The sequence below is a fragment of the Passer domesticus genome, chromosome 5 (assembly GCF_036417665.1).
Source record: "Passer domesticus isolate bPasDom1 chromosome 5, bPasDom1.hap1, whole genome shotgun sequence".
Taxonomy (NCBI): Eukaryota; Metazoa; Chordata; class Aves; order Passeriformes; family Passeridae; genus Passer; species Passer domesticus.
Genome location: NC_087478.1, coordinates 75,943,487 through 75,969,462, shown reverse-complemented (window position 1 = coordinate 75,969,462; position 25,976 = coordinate 75,943,487). Strand labels below are relative to the sequence as shown.

At 41.4% G+C, this 25,976-nt stretch overlaps 1 protein-coding gene across 4 annotated transcripts in view; it reads left to right on the top strand.

The window, feature by feature from the left end:
• FBLN1 (fibulin 1) overlaps positions 1 to 24,884 on the top strand; it is a 76,018-nt gene extending 51,134 nt beyond the window's left edge. For 2 of the 4 annotated variants that reach the window (XM_064421151.1, XM_064421153.1), the window contains 3 exons: positions 4,847 to 4,989; positions 6,814 to 6,945; positions 23,714 to 24,884. In XM_064421151.1, the coding sequence (XP_064277221.1) occupies positions 4,847 to 4,989; positions 6,814 to 6,945; positions 23,714 to 23,853 (415 nt within the window). In that variant the 3' untranslated portion in view covers positions 23,854 to 24,884. Of the gene's footprint in view, positions 1 to 40; positions 489 to 4,846; positions 4,990 to 6,813; positions 6,946 to 23,713 lie in introns of those variants that run through there. The other 2 variants (XM_064421152.1, XM_064421154.1) reach the window with 1 other exon arrangement.
• The last annotated feature ends 1,092 nt before the right edge of the window (positions 24,885 to 25,976 follow it).

The window sequence follows — 25,976 nt, the reverse complement described above, 5'->3', positions numbered from 1 at the left end:
CTAATCTTCCTCTTGTCTTGTGTTCTCACTTTTCTTGCAGTCGCTGTGAGCGCTTGCCTTGTAATGAAAATAAGGAGTGCCAGAGCCTGCCTCTGAGAATAACCTACTATCACCTCTCTTTTCCCACCAACATTCAAGTACCCACCGACATTTTCCGCATGGGTCCTTCCAATGCTGTCCCTGGGGATAAAATTCAGCTGTCCATCATCAGCGGGAACCAGGAGGGGTTTTTCACCACAAAAAAAGTGAACAACCACAGTGGCCTTGTGGTCATGCAGCGTCCAATCACAGAGCCCAGAGACCTTCTTCTGACAATTCAAATGCGACTTTCCCGCCACGGAACTGTCAACACATTTATTGCCAAGCTTTTTATCTTTGTCTCTGCACAGCTTTGATCCCTCACTTAACAGTCATCATTGGCTACTCTTTCTCTTCTAAGAGTAGCTTTTTTTTCCCCTCAATTTTAATAAAGTTTTAGTTCATCTGTTGCATGCTGCACTTGCATTTTGTTTGCCATCATCATTACAGTTTTCCACTTTCCCCTATACCTGAACATCTTAATTTGTGGAGATTCTTCTGTATACTCTGCATCATAATACAAAGCAGAAGTTGGTGTCTAAGAGTTCATTACCTGAGCATACTGAGGACTGAAAGCCATTAATTTACTTCACACAGTAGGGGAGTCAACTGATCATACACAGTTATATAGATTTAGGTCTAAATTTTCCAAAGAAAATAGGTACATATTTTGAACTGTCTCAAGTGAGACATCTCTCAAAAATTCCATCACTTATGCAGCAAATAGTGTGCATTTTATGAAAATCTGTTAAAAAGGCATAACTTGGACCCTTAGGACCCCTGAGGTGCCCCAGCACATGGGTCAGTATAAAAGTTGCAGCCAGATTCTCAAGCTGTCCTATTTATTGTTGCTCTGTTGTATCCCGTGAGCTAATGCTGATTTCCACCAGGTACAGATCCCAGTTCTAGCTTCTAAGGATGGTACAAAAGCTAATCTCCTCTAAAGAACATTTATTTGAGAGACATTTCATCTTTCTTTCTGTGGAGTTTTTGCTGAATGGAAAAACTGATGACAGCAGAACAGCAATGAACTTCATAACAGCATTCAGCTAATAGCAGAGAGCTCCTTTCTCTTTCACAAGCTGTATCCTGAAACATTCCCATCTACAGGAACATTTGAAAAAGATATTTGATTTGTCTCATAACACTTTTGTCTCTCTAGCTTTCATATTAAAGCTGATAAATTTTGACCAGTAAAGACTTTATCCACAACTACCATCACACCAAATCATAAGTGTTCTGAAAAGTCAGCCAGAATTCCAATATCCAAATCTTTCTTCCTTTGCTTTGACTTTCTTTGTTTACTTCTAAGCAGTCAAGAACAATACAACTGGAATATCTTTGGAACTCTTTTGTTTTCTGAGCTGGAAGAGGATTTATTTATTACACAGAGTCCTTGTGCTGATAAATATTAAAAGCTCACTCCCAGAGATATGATCCAAAAATTAATGTTCTATACTACCCTGGGCTCACTTATCTCTGCTGCTCATTAGAAAGGCAGAACAGTCATTCCACAGAAGAATGGGGAATAATCCATGTGAATGCACCTATAGAAAAAATATCTCACTATGTAAGTGCTGACAGCACAGTCAGGGTACAAGGCTGGAAACTGGGAGCCTTCTAAAACAAGATTATGATCCTTAATCATCTGAGCACAGGGAATGACTCCACTAGCTGGAAGCTGCAGGCTCCCAGGCTCATCCTCGGCCAAGCCCTGGATCAGGGCAGGATTGCAGCACTCTGCCAGGGTATTGCATGTTCCCCAAGGCAAAGTTTATCACAGCTGGCTGACAGGAGTTCAGGTCTCATAAGGAATGTCAGGCTTTAATAAGCCTGTTGACACATCCTTATAAAGGTGCCAGAAGTTGCCAGTGGGGAGAGAGTCCCAGGTTTAAATACTGAGAGCACAACTCCATGATACTTGAGCTAGTGGGGTTAATATAAATATAATATTCTGCCACAGTATTTACATATATGTAAATACTCTCTAACTACCACTTTCTTATGAGGCCATAATGAAGTAGGATAAATATTCCAAAATAAACTTCATTTTTGCAAACATTAATATATATATTTTTGGTAGGAAAAGAAGGGAGTTTGAGAACAGGGCCTTCAGTGTTGTAAAATGCTGCCACATTAATTGTATTTAGCAAGGAATTCAAGAGCACAAAGCTCACCTTCCACTGTGTTAGATGCTTGAATACTGCAGTGTCACTGGGACTTTAAGGAGCATGTAGGTAATTCCATAGTGCTATTTATATTTTCCAAATGATAATTAAATCACAGCTCCTGGTCCAAAGAATTATTGACTGAATCTAAGAGACAATATGAAAAGAGTCATACCAGAACCTTAGAAGAATGAAAATATTATACTCAGGAAATAATCAGAGCAGCTGAGCTGTTTCTTAACTTTCTTCTCTTTAAATGAAAATGCCCAGAGGGAAGAGGATCTCCAAAGCTGTAATTTGTGCTAGAGGCAGAAAGCTTGAAGGAAAGGTACAAATAAAAAAGTTCTCATCACTGAGGAAGAAACTTTTGCCAGTCATAGTCCCCACTGTAGGAGAACATGAGCAAAATGGAAAATATCAGCTAATCAGAAGATGAAATGCAAAGATGATGTGTAAGGATAAAATTATTAAGTATTATGAGAACAGAGCATATAATTTATAGCAAATATCAGGATTTGAGATAGATGTTAGTTGTGAAAGAAGTTACTTCAGTTCAGAGATGTCCAAAAGATGAAGCAATGAGAGAACAAAGTGTTATCAACTCCACTTGAGGCAATTAGCAGGGATAGCAAAAGAAAGGTGAACAGAGAGTGAGTATAATGAAAGAACAAATTCCAGTTTAGCAGTGTAGACAGAGCATGCAAAAAAACCCCAAAAGTTAGTGGAATTTGTAAGAGGAGTGACAAAAGGTGCAAAGAAATAGAGCTGACACAGACATCTATCTGTCACAAGTGTGGTTTTGAGCTGGATGGATCTAAAAACTCAGTTTAGATGAGAGCTAACAAAAATCACTTGTGATCATTGAGATCCTCTGATCTGTACTAAAGTCATGTCAGAAGGCTTTATTCCACACGTGAGAACTATGAATGCAAGTCTTATTTAGGACTTCATCTTTCACTAAATTATGGCTTTATTGGCAGAGTATTTCAGAAATCCTTGTATTTGCCTTTTGTTCCAGCTGAAGTTGAGAGTAAAGCTCCCTTTAATTCCCAGGAGGAAGCAAAAGGAGACCACTACTGAATGCCTGAGACACTCCCATCACAATGTTTTCTGCATACAAATTCTATTATCTAAATACAGTAGTTCAGGATATTCTATGTATTCTAACAGTACTTAATCTGCAATAGTGTCCCAAAAGAATAATTACAACTTACTGTAAGTGAGGTGTCTAGGACATGACAAGATTTTGTACACAGATAATGGTGGGAAGCAAAAGGGAACAGGCCACATCTTCTGGCCTGTATCTCCTGTCCAGTCTCAAAACATCAAGTACAAGGTGTAAATATCAGGCTCAGCTGGTGTTTATTAACTCAGCTCTGTTGCCTCCCCATGGACTGTGCCAGTTCACATCAGCTGAAGCATGAGTTCCTTGATGTTGATTTCTGTTTTCCCCTTATTTAACTTCATACTGTATCATCATGCTCGGCTTAATTTTTTTTGATGAGCAGAATTGGGAATATGTAAGGAAATTACTGATATATTGATTATAAATAGAGCCATAAAGTCCCTTTGAACATCTGAAAAAAATGTTTTGTAGGTGTGGGCTGGGATAAAACATTTTGAAAGGAGCAAGAATGGTTTGTTTTTAGAACAAAATAAATCTTCCTTTTTTGGTTTCCCTTTAACTCAGTAATTTTTCCTTACTTTTAATCTTTTAATTCCTCCCTCTCTGACACTGCAGCATTTTCTTTTTCCACTTAGAAATATGTAGAAATGGGCAGGTCAAAGTTGAGATCATTTGTGGGGCTTAGTCACATTTGAAGTCCCAGCATAGCCCTTTCATCTCTCATGAAGACAGAGTGGGCATTGTGTGAAGTTCTTGAACTGTAAGTGACTTTGAATTCACTCTAGTGGACAAGGGTGAGAAGTCATTTAACTTTTAATAGACTTTCAAGGCCGAATGAGCAGCTGCTTGAGATGGAATATGAAATGATCCTTACCATTTCCCCAAGCTCAGAATTCAACCTTTGAGATTTTAAATAATGTGGTTAATTTTTTCTCCCCCCAGTTTCCATTCTCTCTGTTTTCTCAGTTCTTTCAGATGGAAAGGGAGGGTGTGAAAAAAAGACTTAAAAGAGGCTCTTCTGGCCCTTGCTACACTGAAAATCATGAAAGTTGGCCCTTTACATAGTTGTGCCAGGTTTCTAAAACAGAAACAATTCTGTCTGCTTCATATGACTTGAGTAAAAAAGGCTTGTGCCAGTAGAAGTGGCTCCACTGCAATTGCTGGGAGCAGGCCAGCTGAGAGGGTGTGGGTCTCACTGCTTGGTCTTGTTTGTCCTTGGGAAAGGACATTGCATGGCATCTTGGGCACTCTTTGTTTTCACATGCCTGGCTTGAAGAACTGGGTTTGAGGGGGTTTTAACTCTGAGCCAAACCAAGTTCTTCAGGGGTCCCCAAGTTCTGATGAACTGCATTTCTCTAATTTTGTGGTGAAGAATCAACACTTACATCAACTACTCTTTATGGCTCCTTAGATTGCAAAACACAAAGTATTTAATATTCAGTCTATATATGAATCTCTTTTTGGTTTCTCTTAGTGTCAGACTAGAAAAGACAGATACCATCCGTTGCATTAAGTCTTGTCGACCAAATGATGTCACCTGTCTGCTGGATCCTGTCCACACAATTTCCCACACTGTCATTTCACTGCCCACGTTCAGAGAGTTTACAAGACCTGAAGGTAAGTGGTTTGTTCCTTGTTCCATTTAATAGTCTGCAGCATATAAAACCTGCACTGGAAACCCTTGCCTAAAGCCAGACTCACTACCGGTGCAGTAAATGTTTGCACAGCTCCAAATTATAGTTTACCATTCATTTAATTAAAACCTTCGATACCCAGGAGTTTTAATTTTATCGAGGAAAGAAAGTCATTCTGAGCTCTAACCCATACTGCTTCCCAGGAAATATTGACTCTGAATTCCCATGTACCACATGTACTCACACAATAGACATATGCCCCATGACATATTTTCTTCTCTTGTTTGTAGATTTTGCTGTAAGAACAAGGTACTAAATATATTTCTCTCATCTGTCTATGACCTGTTATTTGCTACTGACAGGTGACTTGTTCCAAGAATAAAAACCTTACATGCAGACATGAATCACAAAATAAATTACATTGAGTATATGATGATTGGCTGATTTTTGACCTGTGAACAAAGTGTTGTTCATTATAGATTAAAGGAAGGAAAATTGCAAAGACTGGGCAGAAAGTTTTTAAGACAAGAATTTCAAAAAGCACCCAACTGAGGGGCTGTCATCTGCAGTACTTTCAAGTTTTTAAGTCCTGCAGTTTCACACTCACTTTTCACTCACTTTCTTAGCTCACATAAAAACTAAAAACTTACAGATCAAGAGCCAGTTTTTGCTCCTTGCCATTTGTATGGATTTTCTGGCAATGCATCCATCAGTGGATGACTGCCTGCAGTCCTGCTGCTCTCAGCACTTTACTAAGTGGCACAGACACAGAGAGAAGGGTATGGAGGTAAGAAAGCTTATTTTGGAGGGGTTTCTAAAGGTCTTAAATCCTCATTTCTGATGCACCCAAAGTCTCAGCCTGGCTGTTTCTGAAGGTTGTCCTAAATGAAAGCCAAAGCTGACTCTTCCCTTCTGCACCAGGCAGGAGTGGAGAAAAAGACATCCCAGTCCTTGCCCAGACAGGAACAATTTAACCACTGATGCAGAGCTCCTGTAGGTTCTGTTTCAGGCCTTGGCTGGCCCTGCTTCACAGGGAATGGAGGAATGCCCCATGGCCACTTCTGCTCCCATACATACCCCTTCAGCTCCACCAGGTGTACTGGCAGCAGAGCTAAGGATTTGGCCCAGGATGCTTCCTCATTAGTCCATCCTCATATTTTAATAAGAGATGAGACCTAGTGATCTGAGATTACTCCTGAAGCCCAGAAGATGTAAACTGTAATTCAGTGCATGGCCTCAGGTGAATTCTTACAGCTCCAAGTCTGGTTTCATCATCTGTAGAGTGAGGATAATAATGAGAGTAATAATACCTCCATTCCTCACAAGGGACTTGAAAATAGTCTCACTTTTCTTTTTAAACCTAAAGATCTCCAGTACTCCAAAGGACTCTTTAATTTGAAATGGCAATACTTTGTGTATCTGCCATGGGGAATCAGAGTGGAGAGGTTTGTCTGTTTGGCCCCTTCCTCAGCCCAGCCTGTAGATCCTTGGTGTTGTCCTCTTTGGGTACATGCTGGAAATCTGATTGGCTTCTTCAGAGCAGTATTTTTTGATTTGAAAAGTAAGAGCGTTTTGGCTTCAGGGCCCTTGGATGGTGAAAACAGGAGGAGAAAGCCAATCTATCCAAATCCTTGCTTCCCTTAGATCTTGTGCTTTTCCATTTTAAAGGACGAACTGGGAGTGGTAAGGGAGGGTAATATCTTCCACCAACTTTGAGGACAAGTCATTTTGGATCAAATTCTGTTGGATTCTTCAGTGATGTTTTCAAATACTTGTCAGTGCATTCTGTGATACTCTTTACTTGCAGAGATTATTTTTCTTCGTGCCATCACACCTACATATCCGGCCAACCAGGCAGATATCATATTTGACATTACGGAAGGAAATTTAAGAGATTCATTTGATATCATCAAGCGTTACATGGATGGTATGACAGTGGGTGAGTAGTGTTTTCTGCCTACTTTCTTCTTTCAACTAACTGTAGGACAGGGTCACAGAAATTCATTAAAGTAATTAATTCCTACCTTTATTTCCAAGCCAGTGTTGATTTCATATTCTTCAGTCCAATATGTGTAATTTGAACTAATATCACAGATAATTTTTTTATGCAAAATACCAGAGGCCTATTCTTTAATTTGGGAAGTATTTTAATTTTTTTTTCAGAACTAGCCCTAACTAAAAATGCAAATGGCTTAGTTTTAAAATGATGAGGAACCTAATGTAACCAGGAGCAGTTGGCAAATGATGTTAGGGAGGAGGGCAGGAGCAGATCCCAGCTGATGTGTTGCTCTGCCCAATGGGAGCTGCCCAGGCAGTGGCAGGAGAATACACTGGAATCCTCCTGCCAGGTATTAAAAAGTAGCATTTGATTGCTCTTTATTAATGTTTATTTATGAAAAGAAAGACTCTTGTTCCCAGTGAACCCTTGTGCTTTGGAATGTGAACATGCAGATTCTGCTCAGGTTCATACATGTGCTTCAGCAGGACTTGTCCTGGGGAAAAAAAAAAATCACTGCAGCTTTCATAAGGAGGGCTGTGAAAAATCCCTATTTCCCGTGGTCTGAAGGTGGCACTGGTGCATTTCAGAAGCAGGATAGCACAATGTCAGCTCTGCAAAGGTTTTATGAACTGTAGATAAAAATCCCAAGTCATTAGGTTTCTATTTCTTTCTTGATCAAACAGAAGTATACATGTGAATGCTGAGAAAAAGGGAGAGTCTGTTAAAACAGGATAAGATTACAGATTTCAGTTATTGGGGCATTTCTTTAGCAGAGTATAAATGTTATCAGATCTCAGGGGAGTTACAGTAGTTTGCTTTTCGTGCCGTGTGCTTCTTTCTGTCTGAAATAAGAAAGAAGGATGTGTTTGGAAATTCGACTGGCCAAGGTATTTGCCTGAGGGAAGGGTTCCCATTTTGAAGAGCAGGACTGTGTGTCAGTAGTATTTTACTTGGTAAACTGGATTATTTGCCTCACATTGTAAAGAGAGAAAGGATATTCTTATACACTGAGTTGAGAAGATATGGTGCATGCCCAAGTGTATTCCCAGCTCTGTGAAAGAATTGGGCAACTCTTTCTTCACCTCAGTTCCCCCTGTGCAACATGGAGATGATAAAACATGCCTACTACTGTTTAATTAATTCTTGTGTGTAAGACTCTTAATTAATTCCTCTATGTAAAAGTACTTTGAGATTAATGGATGGAAGCTGCAAAGAAAACTGCCTACAGCAGAATTGGAAAAGGAAAATCAAAACAACCCCCCAGCTGAAATTACCTGGAGGGGCAGAGGTTCAGGACAGCACGTTGTCTGTGTGATATTAGGATTGCAAATAATTCTGCCAGCAGCAGTTCTGCTGCTCTCATCATAATATAATTTTTATTATTATTATTATTAATAATCAGAGTGTTAGGTGTTTCCTTAAAAAGTTCTGGGAAGCTTTCAAGACAAATCAGATGGGATCCTAGTCCATGAGAATTCACAAAGGCCCTGTTTTAAGGAAAGGGAAGGGTTTGTGTAAGGGAGGAAAAACCCAAAGGGCATAGACAGTATCAGAAAGTTTTAGTGGTTATCCCACTAAGTTACAGGGACATCAGAACTGTGTGGAACACAGCAACTCCAGCAGAGCAAATGCCCAACTAGGGCAGTAACAGAAGGGTTTTCAGGAATCTCTGCAATTACAATGTTCCAGCTGGTTGAAAAATCAATTTATGCACTTCTGGGAGAGCATACCTGGACCATCATGCAGGATGATCACATATGCCACTGGGATCCATGCAGCATATTTAAAATATTTTTATACATACGTTTTATGTCTTTTTACTGCCTATATAGGAAAGAATACATTTATTTTATAATAAATCATAAATACATTGGTAAAAGAAACAAGAAGCATGCTTCATTCTGTTGTACTGTTTCAGGAGAAATGGCCAGAACATCAAAGCTATTTTGTCTGCTAATGGAAATTAGATCACCAAATATGTTTTTTTTTACAAGACTAATTTTCTCTACGAGAGAAAAGATTGAAAATTTCTACAGTGAGCTTTTTCTTGATTGGGTGGATGATTTTTTTTTGTTAAAGAAAAGACACAGACTAATGCAGAGTGTGACGAAATGCATAAGAATATATGGAAAAAAGTAGGAAAATAATAACCAGAATTACTGAAAGACCTCAGTGTAATAAACCCTGACTCAGTGTCAGACTAGAGGAAGCTGATGAAGGGGTTCAGAGAAAGGAGGGAGCACTGGGAAAAGAGGGGGAGAAAGGACAGACCAACGAAGATGCACTTGCAGGAAGACCCTCATTAGTGATACAGTTTTAGGCTGTCACTAACAAGGACAGAGGTGGTGCCTTAAGAAGGACCTCATGTAACCTGTGCTTGTGTGAATGCAAAAGAACAAGATGCCCTCAAAGTGCAACTGGGGGGGGAAAAAAAGTGAAAAAGTACAGTTATTTTGGGGAAGGTTTAAAGAGTGGGAGGAGCTGTTAGAGACAAAGTTACAGAAGAAAAGTGGGGGGTTCAGCACTGAGAATTTTGGGCTGAAAAGATTCAGGTTACCAATTTCAGCCATTATTCCTCTAAGCTGACACTGAAATTTCAGGGAGATGTTAGGGAAGCTGAGTTTTGTGGGAGCTGGGATAGAGAATGGCTGAGCAGGCTGGTTTGTGCTTTTCTGAGGTCATTGGAGGAGATGAGTGTGAAGGAGCAGCTGTGAGGTACATACAAGAAGAAAATAGAGGCAGAGGAAAGGACTGCCCCAGGGAATGTTACAAAAAGAAAGAACACAGCCTCCCAAAAGATATGTAGAAGAAGTAGGCCCAAAGGTAGGAGAAGAAAGAGGCAAGGACAGTATTGCAAAATCAAGGAAAGAAAACATATTGAACAGGAATCAATGATGGGCACTATCAGACATGGAGGAGCCAAAAGAACTAAGAACAAACTCCAGAAGTAGCTCTGCTGACCAACAGAAAATATCTTCCAGTGGAAGAGGAAGAATGAAAGCCAGATCCCTGGAGAGGCAGCGTGTAGACATCATGCAATCTGATGAAAAAGCATTGTATAAAAAGCTGCTTCCTATATTTTTACCCTGTTATATGAAAAAAAAATGTGCAAATCCCCAGTCCTGGGGATTTCCTGGTTCAGAAGGTGCTGAGGACTCCTTGTTTCCTGGTGTGGTTACAGGCCAAGAGGGCAATGAATCTAAATGATATTGTTAAAATCCTAACATCACTTACTAGCATGGTGGGAGAAAAACAGAAGTGAAGACCTATCCAGGTTTGGTGTTTCTTTAAAGCTTTTATAGACTTTTCACTGCATTCCTCCTTTAACCAGCTGTCAGTGAAAAATGAAGAATGCATTTTCAACCTGTGCAAAAATGTCCTATCAGTGCCTAAGGTATTATCAGTTGCTATAAAACACTTTCCCCTTCAGCTATGCATTCATTTTTTTTAAAACAGTAATCCCACCTTGTAGTCTGGTAAACTTCAGGAAGGTTTAAAAATTTCATAATACATCTAAAAGTAGTTTTGATAGGCTGAAATCTTCCATATTGCATTTGGTTAATAATCTAAGCCTATAGCCTTGCCTATAAAGCAGATTGGTGCTATTCTTCTGGAAAACATGCAGAGCCAATATAGCTATAAAAAGTCACTGTAAGAGTTTCAATGGGGGGTTGTGCTGTTGTTTGAATGCTCGCTGATACATACTACTGCTCTCCATTGCTATTTGCAAGGGTTCCATTGCTGTCTCTGTCCCAAATTTCCTGCCTCTTTTACGTGGGTACAGCTTGTGATGCTACTTTTGAACCACTGAAGTGTCTCAACTACTGATAGCACTATGCTGGATTTGTCACTAACCTAACTTCTACTGTGGTATCATGATTGTTTAGTGTGCTTCAGAGTCTGAGGAGAGACTTGCCAATAATGACCAAGAAAATGAACAAAATTGGGTGCCATGGTCATGTGTGTTTGTGAGATCCCATATTAATTGCGGCAGGAGAAGGAGGCTCGAGGTTTGTTTGACTTTTGTGGCCCCTGTCCTTAGCACAGGGGTAGTAGCTCTGTATCTCCTAAGTAGTTTGGCCAGTAGCAGTGTGGCAGTCTTTCTACAGTCCTCCATGCAAATGTTTGTCTGACATTAAATTCAGTCATTGGTCTGCAAAAGATTTGGTTCTGAGCTTTGTCCCTGAACTTTGTCTCCATTGCCAGGCAAGTGCCTTCACATTTCTCTCTGCTCCTCTCTCCTTCTCTGTTCCTCCAAACTCTGTCTTTGGGCCGGAGCCTGGCTGGTTCTTACTGTGTTTTGGTGTTCAGCAAAATGTTTCCCAGACTCATGTGGGCTTCCTGGCACAGCTGGTGCTGGAAGGAACATTTCACTACAGCTGGGTTCCTGCGAGGCAGGGAGGTGTAGAGTCAGGGCATCCAGGGAAGCTCTGCTGCTTACAGGGGCAAGGAGAGAGAACACTTATCTCCCCATGTGGATACTCTTTCTAGAAAGTAAGCAGCAACAGGAACATTTTGTTGTGATTATGTCATTAGTGTGAAACAACAATGGGGTCTGGCCATACAAAACTGGTGCTGCCCAGTCATTGCCAGGCAGCTCATGGAGCAGGACAGAATTCAGTAGGTTTTTCAACAGGGCTTTGCAGCTGTACATTCAAAAAGACACAGACCCTTTCAGTATCTTCGTTCTGGTTTCATCCCTAGGCTTTCTCTCTCACAAGAGGACCTCCTCAGAAAGGAATATTTTGTGAGTTTTCCTCTGTGCCAGGCTGCCCTGTTGAAATCAGCAGCAGTGCATTTGAGATGAGGGTGCCCAGAAGCCATTTGGTAAATGGGATCCTGGATTTGCTGCCTAAACCTGCCCTTTCTGGATGCTGCTGACTGCACTGCTCAGTAGTCAAATTGTTCAACACCCTCCCTCCCCTCCAGAAAAAAAATGAGGATGGAGAGCTCTTCTGGGGGCAAAGAAGAACCTTGAGCAGGAGGCAAATTTTCATTTCATATCTGAGAAATGCTGAAGGTGCTTTTCTGGTGAGAATGAGGGGAACAACCTTCCTAATGCCAAATTTCACTCTATCACACTGCAAGAGTCTGGTTAATTCAACTCTCCTCCTTGATCTATGTTCATCTCAGCTCTCAGGTGGTACAAGGTATTCCCATTGGTACAGACCACCTTTGGTTACAGTTCCCATAAGGCTCAGCAGGCAGATAAATTATACTGCAGCTCTGATGAAGTTTTGTGAACTGTGGTGGGAAGTATAAAACCTGACAACTTGTGAAAGAAATGGACTAAATTAGGGACAGCAAAGAGCACCAAAGTCCTTGGTTCAGGTTGCATAGCATGTGTTTTCTGGTATTCATGTTAAACAGTGGGATGAGGTACTGCACAGATGAGCAAATAAAGCCAGACTTGAAATCCAGTACACCAAAAAACATACTATAGCAGCTCCTCTGAGAGATGTCTGTGTGAATCCAGCTTTCTGAGGTGCTATGCCCCAGTTCAAAGCAGTCAAAGACCTGCTTTTATTATGCTCTCCAAGTGTAAAATATATGTACAATTGGTTAATGACTGGGCATGATACCCAGTGCTCTGATTAAGTTGAGACAGTGGTGTTTGGTCAAAGGTTGGACTTATTGGTCTTGAAAATCTTTTCCAGTCTTAATAATTCTGTGATTCGGTGCTTCTGCTGCTGTATCCAAGTTTGTGTGTTGATAGCAACCATCCTATTCCTGCAGCAGCACCTACACACCCCATTAACATGGAAAAGGAAGATAAGACCCAAGGTGTATTGTAAATCTTTCTCAGTATGATACACAGATGCCTGGCTCACTTAAAAACAACCCTACTTTGACTTTTGTTTTTAAAGGGGACAAATGTGGTGAAGTGAACCCTTATTTTAACCTTTGAGAACTGGTCAGGAATTGACACATTAAAATTCAGGAAGCCTTCTTACAGAATTCTGTAAACAGGAAAAGCAGAGCTGTTGTCTCAAGGTGATGGCTGAGCACTCTATAGGGGCTTCTGTGTCAAAGCCTCAGGATTAAGTTCTTTTTCTTCCATGGTAAATCAAATCACAGAGCCATGTCATGCTGAGTGCCATAATTGTGGCTCTTTGCCAAGTAATGCTTTTATCACAAGGGTTGCAATAATTAATTGCCCCAGTGTCGTGGACCCAAGCATGGTTAAATCAGAACAATGTGATTGTGAGACAGGCAGGGTAAACATAGCCACTTTCACATGAAATAAGATATTGGGAATAAAGTAGCAAGAGTGATAGATGTGATATTGCACATTTTGGACATTCATTGCTCAAGTTTTTCCACCTGTTTTAGTAAATGTGTAAGGCTCTTCTAATACACAGAGCATCTCACATTCCTAAAGGTGGAACAGGAAAGATTAAAACTATATGATGGAAATGATTTCTTAATGAGGCTACTTCAAGTACAGTTATTGCATTTTAGGCATGAGTGATTTCACAGCATTGTCAACAATGAAACCCACTGCGAGGTTTGGCTGGAAGGCAAACCAGACATCTTAAAGCACTTCAAGTTTGCCAAACCAAGATAAGAGCACATCTCTCTGAAGTTATTTATTGTCCTTAATAAAGATCACAGCATTTGTAAACTAGCCAAACCTCAGTAAAATCAAAGATTTTTAAAAATTCTTTCATAATACCAACAAGGCTCCATATGATCCAGCATGACAGATAATAGCTTTGAAAATATTCACCATTTGTTTCTGGCCAAAAAATGTGTTAATGTGATGACACCTCTTTATGGCCTCTTTATTTGATGCATTTCAGCAATCAAAGATTTCTAGAGAAGCCTAAGTGTTAATGAAATTAAACTTCATGGAGTTGTTGAATTCATAACAAACTGAATCCTTAAATTCTGATCTGTTGAATAATGCAGAAATATCCTTTTTCCATGCTGAAATGTAATCCCTGTACTGTAATTTAATTTTTTTCTCTTTGGAGTTGAAGCAAAAGGGAAAAGAGAAGATTCAGTTTTAGGTAAAATTCAACTAACAATTGTACCCTGGGTGGAAACTTGAAAGGCTGTGAGTACCTGGGGAGTTTTAGACAATTGTTTAAGCAGTTTTTAAGAGAGCTTTGCCTTTACATGGCTCATAAATGATTCTGGTGGCCACAGATTTTCTGCCTGTGGGGGGGATGTGAGCCAGAGGTGGTGGCTGCTGTCCCAGGCATCCCCACCTGGTCACACTGTTTTCCTGAGGGGTGTCTTGACCTGCCCCTGGTCCACTTTGACACTTCTCAGAGGAGCATCCAGTGCTGCCTCGAGCTGCACTGTTGGAAAATGGTAGTTGAACTTCTCCAGGGACACACACACACACACACACACACACAGAGATATATTATTTTTATGTCCCAGGGTAATGTGCCACTGCAGCCAGCAGGCCTGGGTCATTAGGAGCCCTGTTCATGCCACCAGTACTCACTGTGACAGTACCCAAATCACTGCTACCTTTCTATTCCCAACAGGAACATGGGGGTTGGGTTCAGTGTTATGGAGCTTTGCTGGTGCTCCAAAGGGAAATCCCCTTCTCCTGCCCACCTCTGAGCACACACTCCACCCTGTGGTCAGATGAGTGCTTGTGTGGCAAGCTGCGGTTTTGGTTCTTCCAGGTGTTCATCCAAGGAAAGGGGCGGAGGATATAACAGGACCACTATTTTACTATTTTTGATGAGCTTAAACCAACAGTGAAATTACCCTGAGTGTCATATAGCTTATGAAAGTGAATTTTATGTGGCCAAAGTGACTTCTGAAGTATTTTATAGGCACTTGGTTGCTCAACAGTTGAAAACCAGGCCTTTTTCCTAAATAAAGATCTGGGACGTTCATGTTTGAAAAGTATGTTCTTGAAAATCTTGTCCCCAGATACTTCAGCAAAGATATGTACAGCCAGCCACATTCCTGTGAAGCAGTTCTCCATCAGCATGGAAACCTTGTTAACATCCAGCTCTAACTTGACTCTCCAAAACTTTTCTTTTGTGAAGTGTTCACCATCAAACTTGAATGAAGGTCCAATTCACAATCTTATGAGGGCAATATACTTCAAAGCATGAGGAAATCTATTTTGGTACTTGTATTTTGATTAATGAGTTTTCTGAATCCTTTCACTGTAGTTATGTTTCTCAGGTGTGGCATCTTAAGGATTAATGATATTTCAGAGCTATTTTTCTGTATATGATTTGATGCCTGAAGTGATGATTACCAAGAAATATTTCATTTTACAAAGAGCAGCCACTTATTAATAAAACATATTATATCAGAAACTATAGAGCTCCACATAGCAGGGGCCACATTGTTATTGTGACAAATAATGGAGAGAAATATAGAAAGCTTTCACACACACAAGAAAAAAAAGAAAATGAAAAAAAACCTGTTCAGCTTTTGAGAGGTGGAGGAATCTCAAGTATAAATTAACTTTCTGAAGTCAGCAGACAGATATCTGGTGGTCTGGGAAATGCCTGCAGTTTGACAGCTAGATTGTTCCTTTAGGCACAGTCATGAACTGGAGGGGAGTGGAGGGAAATAATACCTGTGAGGCTCCCTGTGTTGGCAGGAATAGGGCAGGAGAACTGGTGACAAAAAACGTGGAGAAAGCTGAAGTATTCAATGCTTTCTTTGCCTCATTTTTACTGGAAAAGACTGATCTTCAGGAGTCCTGGGGCTCTCAGAGCAAGAAGAAGATATGGAGCAGGAAATACTCACCCACCGTGGAGGAGGTTCAGGTTTGGGAACATTTGAACTGGGAATAACCAAGTCCACGGGTGCTGGTGGGATACTGAGGGACAAGTGCTGAGGGAACTGGCCATTGTCATTGCAAGGCACTCTCGAGTATCTTTGAAAGATTGTGGTGATCAAAAGTTCCCATAGGAAAAGGCAAATGCCACTGCAATCTTCAGGAAGGCAGAAAGAACCTAGGGAATTACAGGCTGATCAGCTTCTCTGTAATTAATACTGAATAAGAAATTACAAATCTTACTATGACTTCTTGTGAGTTAAGGTCTGAAAAGCCAGAAATTGGCTATGTAGTTTTAGCTTCACACTACAGATATGTATTTACATGTTGAAGGCTGAGAGAGCTTGGTGTTCAAGCCTAACCTGCAACTCCTATGATTTTATCCAGAGAAGCATAAATTCATGTCTGGGTTTATTTTCCTCTTGCTCATTTCTGGAATGATACCATCAATTTACCTTTTATAATAATCTCTGCCATGATCATTTCCCTAGTCCTAAATTTCCTCATTGCCTGAACATCTCTTCTGAAACTATGACAATACTCCTAAGTGCAGTAGAGATGTTTACTCTTAATTCTCTAAATCTTGGCCTGCAGTGTAAAGGAAAAAGACTTCAGGAGAAAAGAAAATTTGAAGTTACAGTCCAGGATCTCACATTAACATGAGGAGATTGGTCTTGCTTAAGTGAAACTTTTGTGGGGAAACAGAGGCCCAGGAACAGCTAAATGTAGAACTTCAGAGCATGGCCTGAGATTATCTGAAATTTAATATAAAGGTAAATAAATTACTTGAGTTTCAGCTGAGTTTAGGTTCCAGCTCCACAGCTCTCATCATGCCTTCTCATACTTGAATTTTTCCCAACTGTTCATTTCATGTTCCAAGTATCCATTTAAAGCACAAGGAAAATAGCTGGAGGAAAAATTGTAAGGTGGGATTTTTTCATGTCATTGAAATCTCTGTCATGTAGGTGTCACAAGCAGCTCATCCCAAAAGTTCCATCTGAAAGCAGACAGCACTCTCACACCAAGTAATAGCACATCCTCTTGACAATCCTTCCTGTGCTTCTTTTCAAAGGGGGAAATTTTCAGTGGGTTCACAATGGCTTAAAAGTGACAGAGGGGAAATTTAGGCTGGATAGACAGAAGAAATTCTTCCCTCTAAGGGTGGGCAGGCCCTGGCACAAGGTGCCCAGAGCAGCTGTGGCTGCCCCATCCCTGGCAGTGCCCAAGGCCAGGCTGGATGGGGCTCTGAGCAACCTGGGATAGTGGAAGGTGTCCCTACACATGGCAGGGGAAGGAACTGAATGTACTTTAGGATCCCTTCCAACCCAGCCCACTCTATGGTTCTGTGGTTTCATTTCAGGATGAAGCTTTTTTAGCTTTCTCTTACAGTCAGGCCTGTCATAGCCCAAGTGTTAGGAAATTTAGGGGGAACACCAGACATGCTTGATCTCACATGGGATTTTACTTATCTAATGAGTAATAGACATTCATATATTGCTGCCAGTATGAGTTTCCAACTCATGGAAGTTAATTTTAATAGTGCATGGCCACTGCAAACCCCAAAATAGTCTGAATAGCAGCGTGTGCTTATTTTGAAGGAAAAGCAAACTATGAGCAATGGTCAGACTTTGCAGCATCACAGAATCATTAAAGTTGGAAAAGACCTTTAAGCTCAAATCCAACCATCAACCCACCACCACCACCCACATTCACCATGAAACCATGACATTTGTTTGACTGCCTCTGGTATTTCAAATATATATCCCATTCCTATTATTTTACATTGTTTTTACAGAGTGTTTAATTTAAATAGGTCTTGGACTTAATAAAAAGATGCATCTTGTTCTATTTAGGCTCTCGTTAATAAGTTAGCTATAGATTAATGATTAAGAAAAGTAGATTTTCTTCTTTTTATCATTTTATGCTTTCTCAGTAACTCCTTACCATGTACATCCCACATTTATTCCGTTCATGGTCAGTTTTCTGCTGACCACAGATCATACAGCTAAATAATTTAAAAGAAAGCAAATTATCATAAAACAATTGTTTGTTCCCAGAAAAAGTTGCTAAATTAGTACTTGCCTGTAATGTCAAGAGTGAAGTGTTATACTAGTGAAAATGGGGTAATACTGCTGGATTCACCCAAGAGTAACCATCCAGACATCTCTCTGTTAACTTGCCTCCTGAGAAGAGTCAAGAAAGGACATTGTGTGCTTGCTGTGAGCACAAAGGGAATGAAAAAGGTGGCTTTTCACTGTCCTTTTGTATATGGTCACAGGAAAAAGCAATATAGATGTAAGCCCATGGGGGAAGTGATGGGAAGGGGGTAAGGGGAACAAGAGCTCTTGTGCTTGTTACTTAACACAAAGCTTGAAATGTGGTTGAGGGAGTTGATCCCAATTTTGATAACTGTTTATTGTATTTCCCTGAGTGTAGCCCACAGGTTATTTGGAAGAACAATTTTTGATTTGGCAGTAGCTGGGATTGTTTATATATACACAAATACATCTGCCTGCATATGCAGGCAAGGCAAGAGGAGTTTACTGCAGCACATCCCCTCTTCCAGCAGCCACCAGATACAGCCCCACTGTCAGCTTCTGATTCTTTGCCTGCTCCACGAACACTTCTCTGCCTGATTTGGGGAATCCTTAAAAATTTAGGATCTCTGAAGCTCTCTTTTTGAGGAATGGCTGGAACTTATGTCTGTTCTGTGCTCCTAATGATGATATAGGTTTAAATATTTGACTAGACTCAAGAATCAATCCCTGTGGAGAATCCTATGAGCTTCACCTCTGAACCATAAAATGTAAAATACTGCAACCTCTCTACCAGTGCATACCAGTCATTTCTTATGGCAGTATGAAAATAAACTGCTTGGTTCTGCTTTGCTTTTTACATACTATGGTGATCCTTCCTTGAGGAACTTTCCTTAGGGGAAATGCAAATGCAGTGTGAGGAACACCATGACCAAGATCCCCTGGGAGTGTAGTTGCAACAGATTTTGTGGAAAGCAGTGAAAAAAGAGGGAGAAAGGTTCATTTAAACAGGACCATTTTAAGGAGCTAGCATAGAAATCAGAAATAGGAGGCTGGAGGGAAGATGTGAGTGCCTGACAAGGCAGGGACTTGTCAGCCAGAATGGGTTAATGTGGTAACAAAACAGCAGCTCTTCTCCTCAGCTGAAAATGGAGCTTCTCAGCAAATCTGCTGCCTAATGCAGAAGTACAAGCAGAAACCAAACACAGAGGTGAAGTGCCTGAGGATCTCACATATTTCAAAGCAGAGAAGTACAATGATATCTTAAAGAGGTATCATTGAATAGAAAACCCAAGGAATACCTGTGGCATCTGGAGAACCTGTCTTAGGAGGAGCAGCTGAGGGAGCTGTGGGAGAAAAGGAGGCTCAGGAGGTAACTTCTCGCTGTCCCCAACCCCCTGACAGGAGGAGCAGCCAGGTAAGGGTCAGGCTCTGCTCCCAGGGAACAAGGGCAAAGGCAAACAGCCTAAAGTAGTGCCAGAGGAGGTTTAGATTGAATGTTAGGGAAATTTCCTTCACTAAAAGGGTTGTCAAGCATTTGGGCAGGCTGCTCAGGGAATGGTTGAGGCACCAACCCTGGAGGGATTTGACCAATGGGTGGATGTGGCACTTGGGGACCTCGGTTAGTGATGGCCTTGGCAGTGCTGAATTAATGGTTGGGCTTAATCTTAGAGGCCCTTTCCAATCTAAACAATTATATGATTCTCCCAGATTAAAATACTAGAAATGCTGCTGAAAGGCTTAGGAATATTAACAATATTATCCTTGCTGTCTTATTTATCCCATCTTCTCTGATAAGCAAAGCTTTGGTAAGTCAGTGACAGTTACTCAGATTATCGGCTGTTGTCATTGCTCTCATTTAAAAATATGCATTATATATTATTTAGGTTATTGTCCTCACTATATATGGTGACATGCTTTACCTTAGAACAAAACTAAAATACAAAACATGAAGTAAAAAACAGGAGAGGAGAGTAGCTCAATGTTTTAGTTGCAGAGCTTTAGGAGCTGGACCATGGTTCAGACCATTACTGTGACATCCAAAAACTTGCTGCCTCTCACTCTGAGGCTTTCACAGATCAGCAGGTGGAGAGGATTGCCATAGATCCTGTTTACAATAAGGGTAAAGTGTGCAAGAGAAATAAATCTTATCACTGTTTTTTAAAAGGAGGTCAACAAATCATGAAGATACCCAAACAGATTTGGGACATGTAGTGACATCTGTGCTCAGTTAACAAAGCAGCAAATCCCAGCACAGGTGAGCTCAGGGAAGGCATTCTGCCTGGCCTGTGCCACATGGCATTTTCTGCAGGTTCAGTCTGTGCTTGGGTCACAGATGATGAACCAAAGAGAATGAACAGCACCACCACTGGTCTATGTGCCTGCAGGCAAGACAGCACAGATGCTTGAGGTTTCCTGACACATCAGCAGGGGAAATCTCCATGTTCATTTATGATCAAGGATTCACCTTGTTGTTCTTCTTCTTTTTCTATGCTAACCTGGCTGAAGTCTAACATTGTTGGAAAATAATTGGGGTGAACTTGCTTAAAGGAACTCACCTTCTTTGCCAGCTGTGGAGCCTGTAGCTGTGGTGTCTGGTATGTGAGAGCCCTCTGTTTGCAAGTAATTTCCTAAGCAGCCCCACTGGTGCCCCTGACAGTGACCCACAGAACAGTGGGCACTGCTGCAGTCCTCCAGGACTGAGTCCAATTATCCCCATGGCAAATCTGAGTGGCTCCATCCAGCTACTTTGGATTTGGACAGGTAAAAGAGAGATCAAAAAGTAGCTGCTTAATTTTTACATTTCCTGACTTCTCAGTGCATTTAAAAATCTTAACCTTCCTGTTACTATAAGGTATGCTTTTGTGCTTAGTGTTCAGCTATAAATGCTGACAGCTGCCAGACCACAAATCTGGATCCACAAGTTTGCCAACAGGGATAGTGAAACAGCATGTTTATGCAAATGCTGCCGTGTCTCAAAAATCCATGTAACTTCAAAACACCCAGAATTATTACATGTGGCTTCTTCAAATGCGTCCTGGGCTAAATGCTTTTGAGATACTGACTGATTTGTTGAGTCACATATGTGAAGTACATAGACCAGACCTAGATCTCAAGATTTTTTTTTGTCTTTTCTGTGTCAGCCCAAGGCACTGCTGGCCTTGTTTGGGCCTGGCAGAGCTATGCCTCCCTTGTATGTGATGTGAAAGGTTTGAGACAGGAGAGAATCAGACACAGAAAGCATCGTGCATGGTTTCCACCTCTGTTTGTCCTTGAGTTTGGTGAAGAAAAATTCTCTGTTTTTCCATTTTAGCACTTGTCACAAAACAAAAACGCAAAACTTTCAAGGAGTGGATCTGCCAAGAGCAGCAAAGCTCTCATATGAACATTTCAAGGGTTTCTCCTCTTTTTTTTTTTCCCATTCTACCTATTCAGAACAAATGCATCCTTACACATATGCTGTAGCACAAAGCCATCTGCCTGTATCATCCTGTATCATCCTCATTCTTTTAATGGGAGAGAAGGGAAATAGTTCCTGCAGTGGATTCAGGACCATCTAGAACATTGGCACAACAAACTGTAGAAATAACTGTTGTCAGAGTATTGTTTATTTCTACATTCCCTCGAGTTCTTTCTTCAATATAGCTGTCAGCACGTGTGGCATTCACTTCTCAAGCCATTTTATCAGCTGGATTTTAAAACTGCAGCAAGAGAACTGTGTGAAGAGGCACTGCCCCATGGACTGCAGTGTTTGCCCATGGCACCTTTGTCCCTGCCTGTTAGCAGGGATGAGAAGGTTACAAATGGCTTTGAGTGCTGCATCAGTGATGTGTGATTGTTTCTCATACTGTGGCATGGCACAGCAGAGAAAGCACCACCTGCAATCCCACCTCTAGAGCAGAGTAAACTAGAGGAGTGGTGCAGAAAGTGTAGAATGCTATAACAGGATTGCTAAACCAAACCAGCAGCTCTCTAGGGCTTGGTGATGACTGCAGGAGCTGCTCACAGGGTTGGTTAAAGATTGCCAGCACTGAGTGATGTGTTGTTACCAAAACACTTTAAATGCTACCCTAAAGGGAGGACAATTTTAGCAAGATTTTTCTGTGTCAATACATCATCTGCCAAGCCCATTCATTTTTATAAGATACAGCAGAGCAGCCAAGAAATCTAAAGAATATTAAAAAATAAAATATAAAATATAAGTATGTATATTTATGCATGCATATAAATTGAAGGGGGCGGGATGCTTAAAAAGTGTATTCATCAAATATGGCAGGCAAAGTGACTGTGGTGAGAAGTTTGCAATTTCACTGCATGCTGAAGATATTAGTTAGTGTTTGAACAGGACAGAAGTGTAATGCCATCACTGCCTTAGGAAAAGGTGCTGACAGGCTGCATAAGCAAACATTTACGTCTCCCATCAGATCTCAGGCCAGAGTGTTTGTAGGGAACAGCTGCAGGAGCTGGGCTGGGACTCCATTATGATCCCCAGCATCAGGAGGAGTACACCTCAAACCATCCTTCCTTAAACTGTGCATTTCCTTCTGAATCAAAGAGCCTGTCAGAGCAGTCTGCTGTCAGAGGGAGGTGTCTGTGGAGGGGGGTCCCCACCAGACTCCCTGTTCCTGCTGGCTGACCTTGGCTTCATGCGATTTTGACATCTGGGGACATCCTTTTCAGATGAGAGCAGTTTGGTGGCTGTCTACTCTGTAACACCAGGCCTAGAAAATAAACAAGAACTGAGAATATGTTTAGAAGCTGATCTGGAGCCTTTGGAATCAAGGGCAAAGCTTGTGTTGACTTTGTTTTGTAGGTCTGAAGCTGCATCCCTATTTTGCGTAGCCACATTGCGTCAAGGCACAGACATGACCCAGACGTGCCTCCCCAGGGTCCTCTCCCACACCTACCCAGAGCCCAATGTCACCTTCAGTCCCTCTCTGAGCAGTGCTGGGAGAGAGCTGGGCTCTGGCTGTAGCACAGATGAGGGTTCCACTTGCTCTTGTCCCAGTTTGACTTTGGCCCAGCATCATCCCCGAGCCAGGGAATAGTGTGGGTCTCTGGCTGAACCTGGCTGCCCCTGGGCTGCCCTGCTGCCTGCCTGGGGAGGGGGACAAGCCCTGCCCTGCCACCCTCTGAGCACCCCAGCAGTCTCCATCATGCTGTGCCCGGCACTGGGGCTCCTCCATGGCAAACCAGTCACAGGACTGGAGGCCTGGAATGCACAGTTCTCCCTGACTGCTTCCTTCCTTATCAAACCCCAGTGCTGGCCACCATTCACTTGATGACACAGGAGCAGATGCAGAGACAGCCCCCTTTCCTCATTAAACTTTATTCCTGCTGTGTCCAGTGGGGTTGTCCATCCATGACTCAGCACACTAATGATCTACAGATTGATGTCATCTGATTTACATCATTGTCAGTGATTTACATCATTGGTGTCATTCACAGGGGAAGGGTTGATTTTACTGATGCAATACAGATAGTTTCCACTGCTCCAAATGAAACGGGGTTTTCGACAGGATACCAGGAATTGCATGGAGTTCCCAGGTGTGCTAACCCAGAATGTGTGTTCTGGGTCACCCAGGGAAATCTCCCTATGTAAAAGCAGTGTCGCAGCATGCTTATTGACTTTATGTCTCCAAATAAAAGGTAACAAAAATTATTGATTTCAGAATATATAGGAAGGTTTTGCCATTTGCAATACTTCAGTGCTCATTATAGATCTTCCAGATATTTGACTCAAAAGTTGTATTTTATCCTTCTTTTCCAAGCTTTCTTGTAAGATATTTACAGACCCAACAGATAAAATACCTTTCCCTGGGCTACACTGAACACCAAGGGCGGTGCAGCTCCCCCAGGCTTAGCTGGATCTGCTAACCTCAGCAACCTGTTTGTGTCCCAACAGGAGTAGTTCGCCAGGTGAGGCCCATAATTGGACCTTTCCATGCCATCCTGAAACTGGAGATGAACTACGTCATGGGCGGGGTGGTGTCCCACCGCAACATCGTCAACGTCCACATCTTCGTGTCTGAGTACTGGTTCTGAGGGACACCCACAGCAAGTGCTGGAACACTACCACAAGCTATTATGTCATATACTTGTTTTTAAAACCCAATAGTGTTCTCTTTTTTTTTTTTAATTTTTATTTTTAAATATTTGGTTTATAGTTTAAGACAAATAACAAGCTATTACGTTGATTAGACATAGAGCTGAGCAAATTAAGTGAGCCTGACGTAGTTGTTTGTATAAATACGTAGTGTGTAAAACTGCTCAGCTGCCTGGTGAAGTTTGAAACTTTTCTAAATGTTTGGATAGATCTCAACTGGCTCCTTGGCCAGATAACCTGGGTGACAGGCTGTGTGACAAATCAGATGTCAGTGTTCATTCGGATGAGTACACGGTGTCTTTGGATGGAAGAAGATGGATAAGGATTAATAATTTCACCTCAAATTAACTACCTTGAAGAGGATTGTCAGAGAGTGATAAATAGGTTTGGGCCCTCTGAATAGGTCCCCAGAACTGCTAATTATTCCTGAAAAGTTCAGCCTGGATATTTAAAAAGTGCCATTCAGCTGCAGCTACCAGAGGAAGTGCAAAAGGAATTAGAAATACTTAGAAACTAACAAGCTATTGCACATATTAAAAAAAATACTCCTTTTTTTGGGTACTTATTATTTGATTGTAAGATTGATTGATTCTAGTTGAACAGGTACCTCTCATTAAAATGAATCTGTTACAGGAACACAGCATATTGCTTCAATTCCAATCTCACCAGTACTCAGCAATACGTGAGAACCTAATACCTTATCTCCTCTCTGTTATAAAGTTCCATGCCTTTTTAAAATTGGTAATAAAACTAGCATGTTAAACTGTACATTTCCTATGCACCAGACTGAGGCGTATGTAATTATATAATGAAAATCTCACCAATAAATGAATGTTTAATGTATTTTCTGGGCATCAAAATACTGTATCTTTTTTATTACAGAACAGAAAAGAAATAACTCCATGTTTCAGTTTGCTATGTTTGTTAAGATATGAGGAAATAAAGAAGGTCAGATGGGAAATACTCCAAAGTATGCCATGGTTTCTGATTCCCAGGAAAATTATATGATACAGCTTTTGTAAGCAAATTCATCATATGCATATTCCCCACTCAAACCAGACCCCCTTGGTCATTATTGGCACTAAGCATGGAACAGGCTGCTGTGAGAAACTCTGGCTGTCCCATCCCTGGAAGTGCTGGATGGGGCTTGGAGCAACCTGGGCTAGTGCAAGATGTCCCTGCTCAAGGCAGGGGTTGGAACTGGATGAACTTTAAGGTCAGTGTGATCCTGCTACCTTTACTTTTTAAATGTGTGTTTGTGGTCTGGGTGTATTTGGGAGGTTGTTATTGATGCAGAAAATAGCAGGTGCCAGCTGTGGCAGAAGAGTGTGGGCTCTGAGGGATGTTCCTGTGAGCACCAGCCTCTAGCAACCCCCTTGCTGTGTTTCAGCAGTTTGCATTTAGTGTTACAGAAATGGCTTTTACAGGGATGCTGACACATGACTTTTCAATATTCTGTGGTGGTGTCAAGCCACATTGTGTAGGAAAACAGTATTTATGTTTGTGTTCAGGTACTGGGCAGGGATGGAGATGTTCATGCCATGCCCACATTGCCTTTTTCTTACCAGTCTGAGCTTGACAACTCATCTCCCAAGTCTCACTCTTGACACCAGGGATCACTAATGCAGCTGGACAAGGAAGCCACCACTGGGGTGCTCTGATCACCTTGGACAGCTTTCCCAGTTCGGTGGGATTTCCCAGAGGTTGAACAAAGCATTGTTCCCTTTGCCATGGGCTGTGTCACTCACAGAGATGGAGGTGGTTGGCGGGTGGTGCTTTCACCTTATCTTACTTCACTGGGGTTTTTCCCTCTTCCTTTCCTTTATTGACTTCTCTCCCTCTCCATATTCTCATTCTCTGCATCCATCTTTTTCTTTTTTTGTATCAATAAGTGTTTCCTTGCAACTGATCAATTGAAGTTAAATATGATCAACAGACCCAGGAGAGAGATCTTGAACAACTGCAGAGAGAAAACCCCTCCTGGGGTGACTGCAGACAAAGGCTCATTTGCTTTCATACCCAAATTATTTATCATGATACTCTGAATCACATCCAGACCATG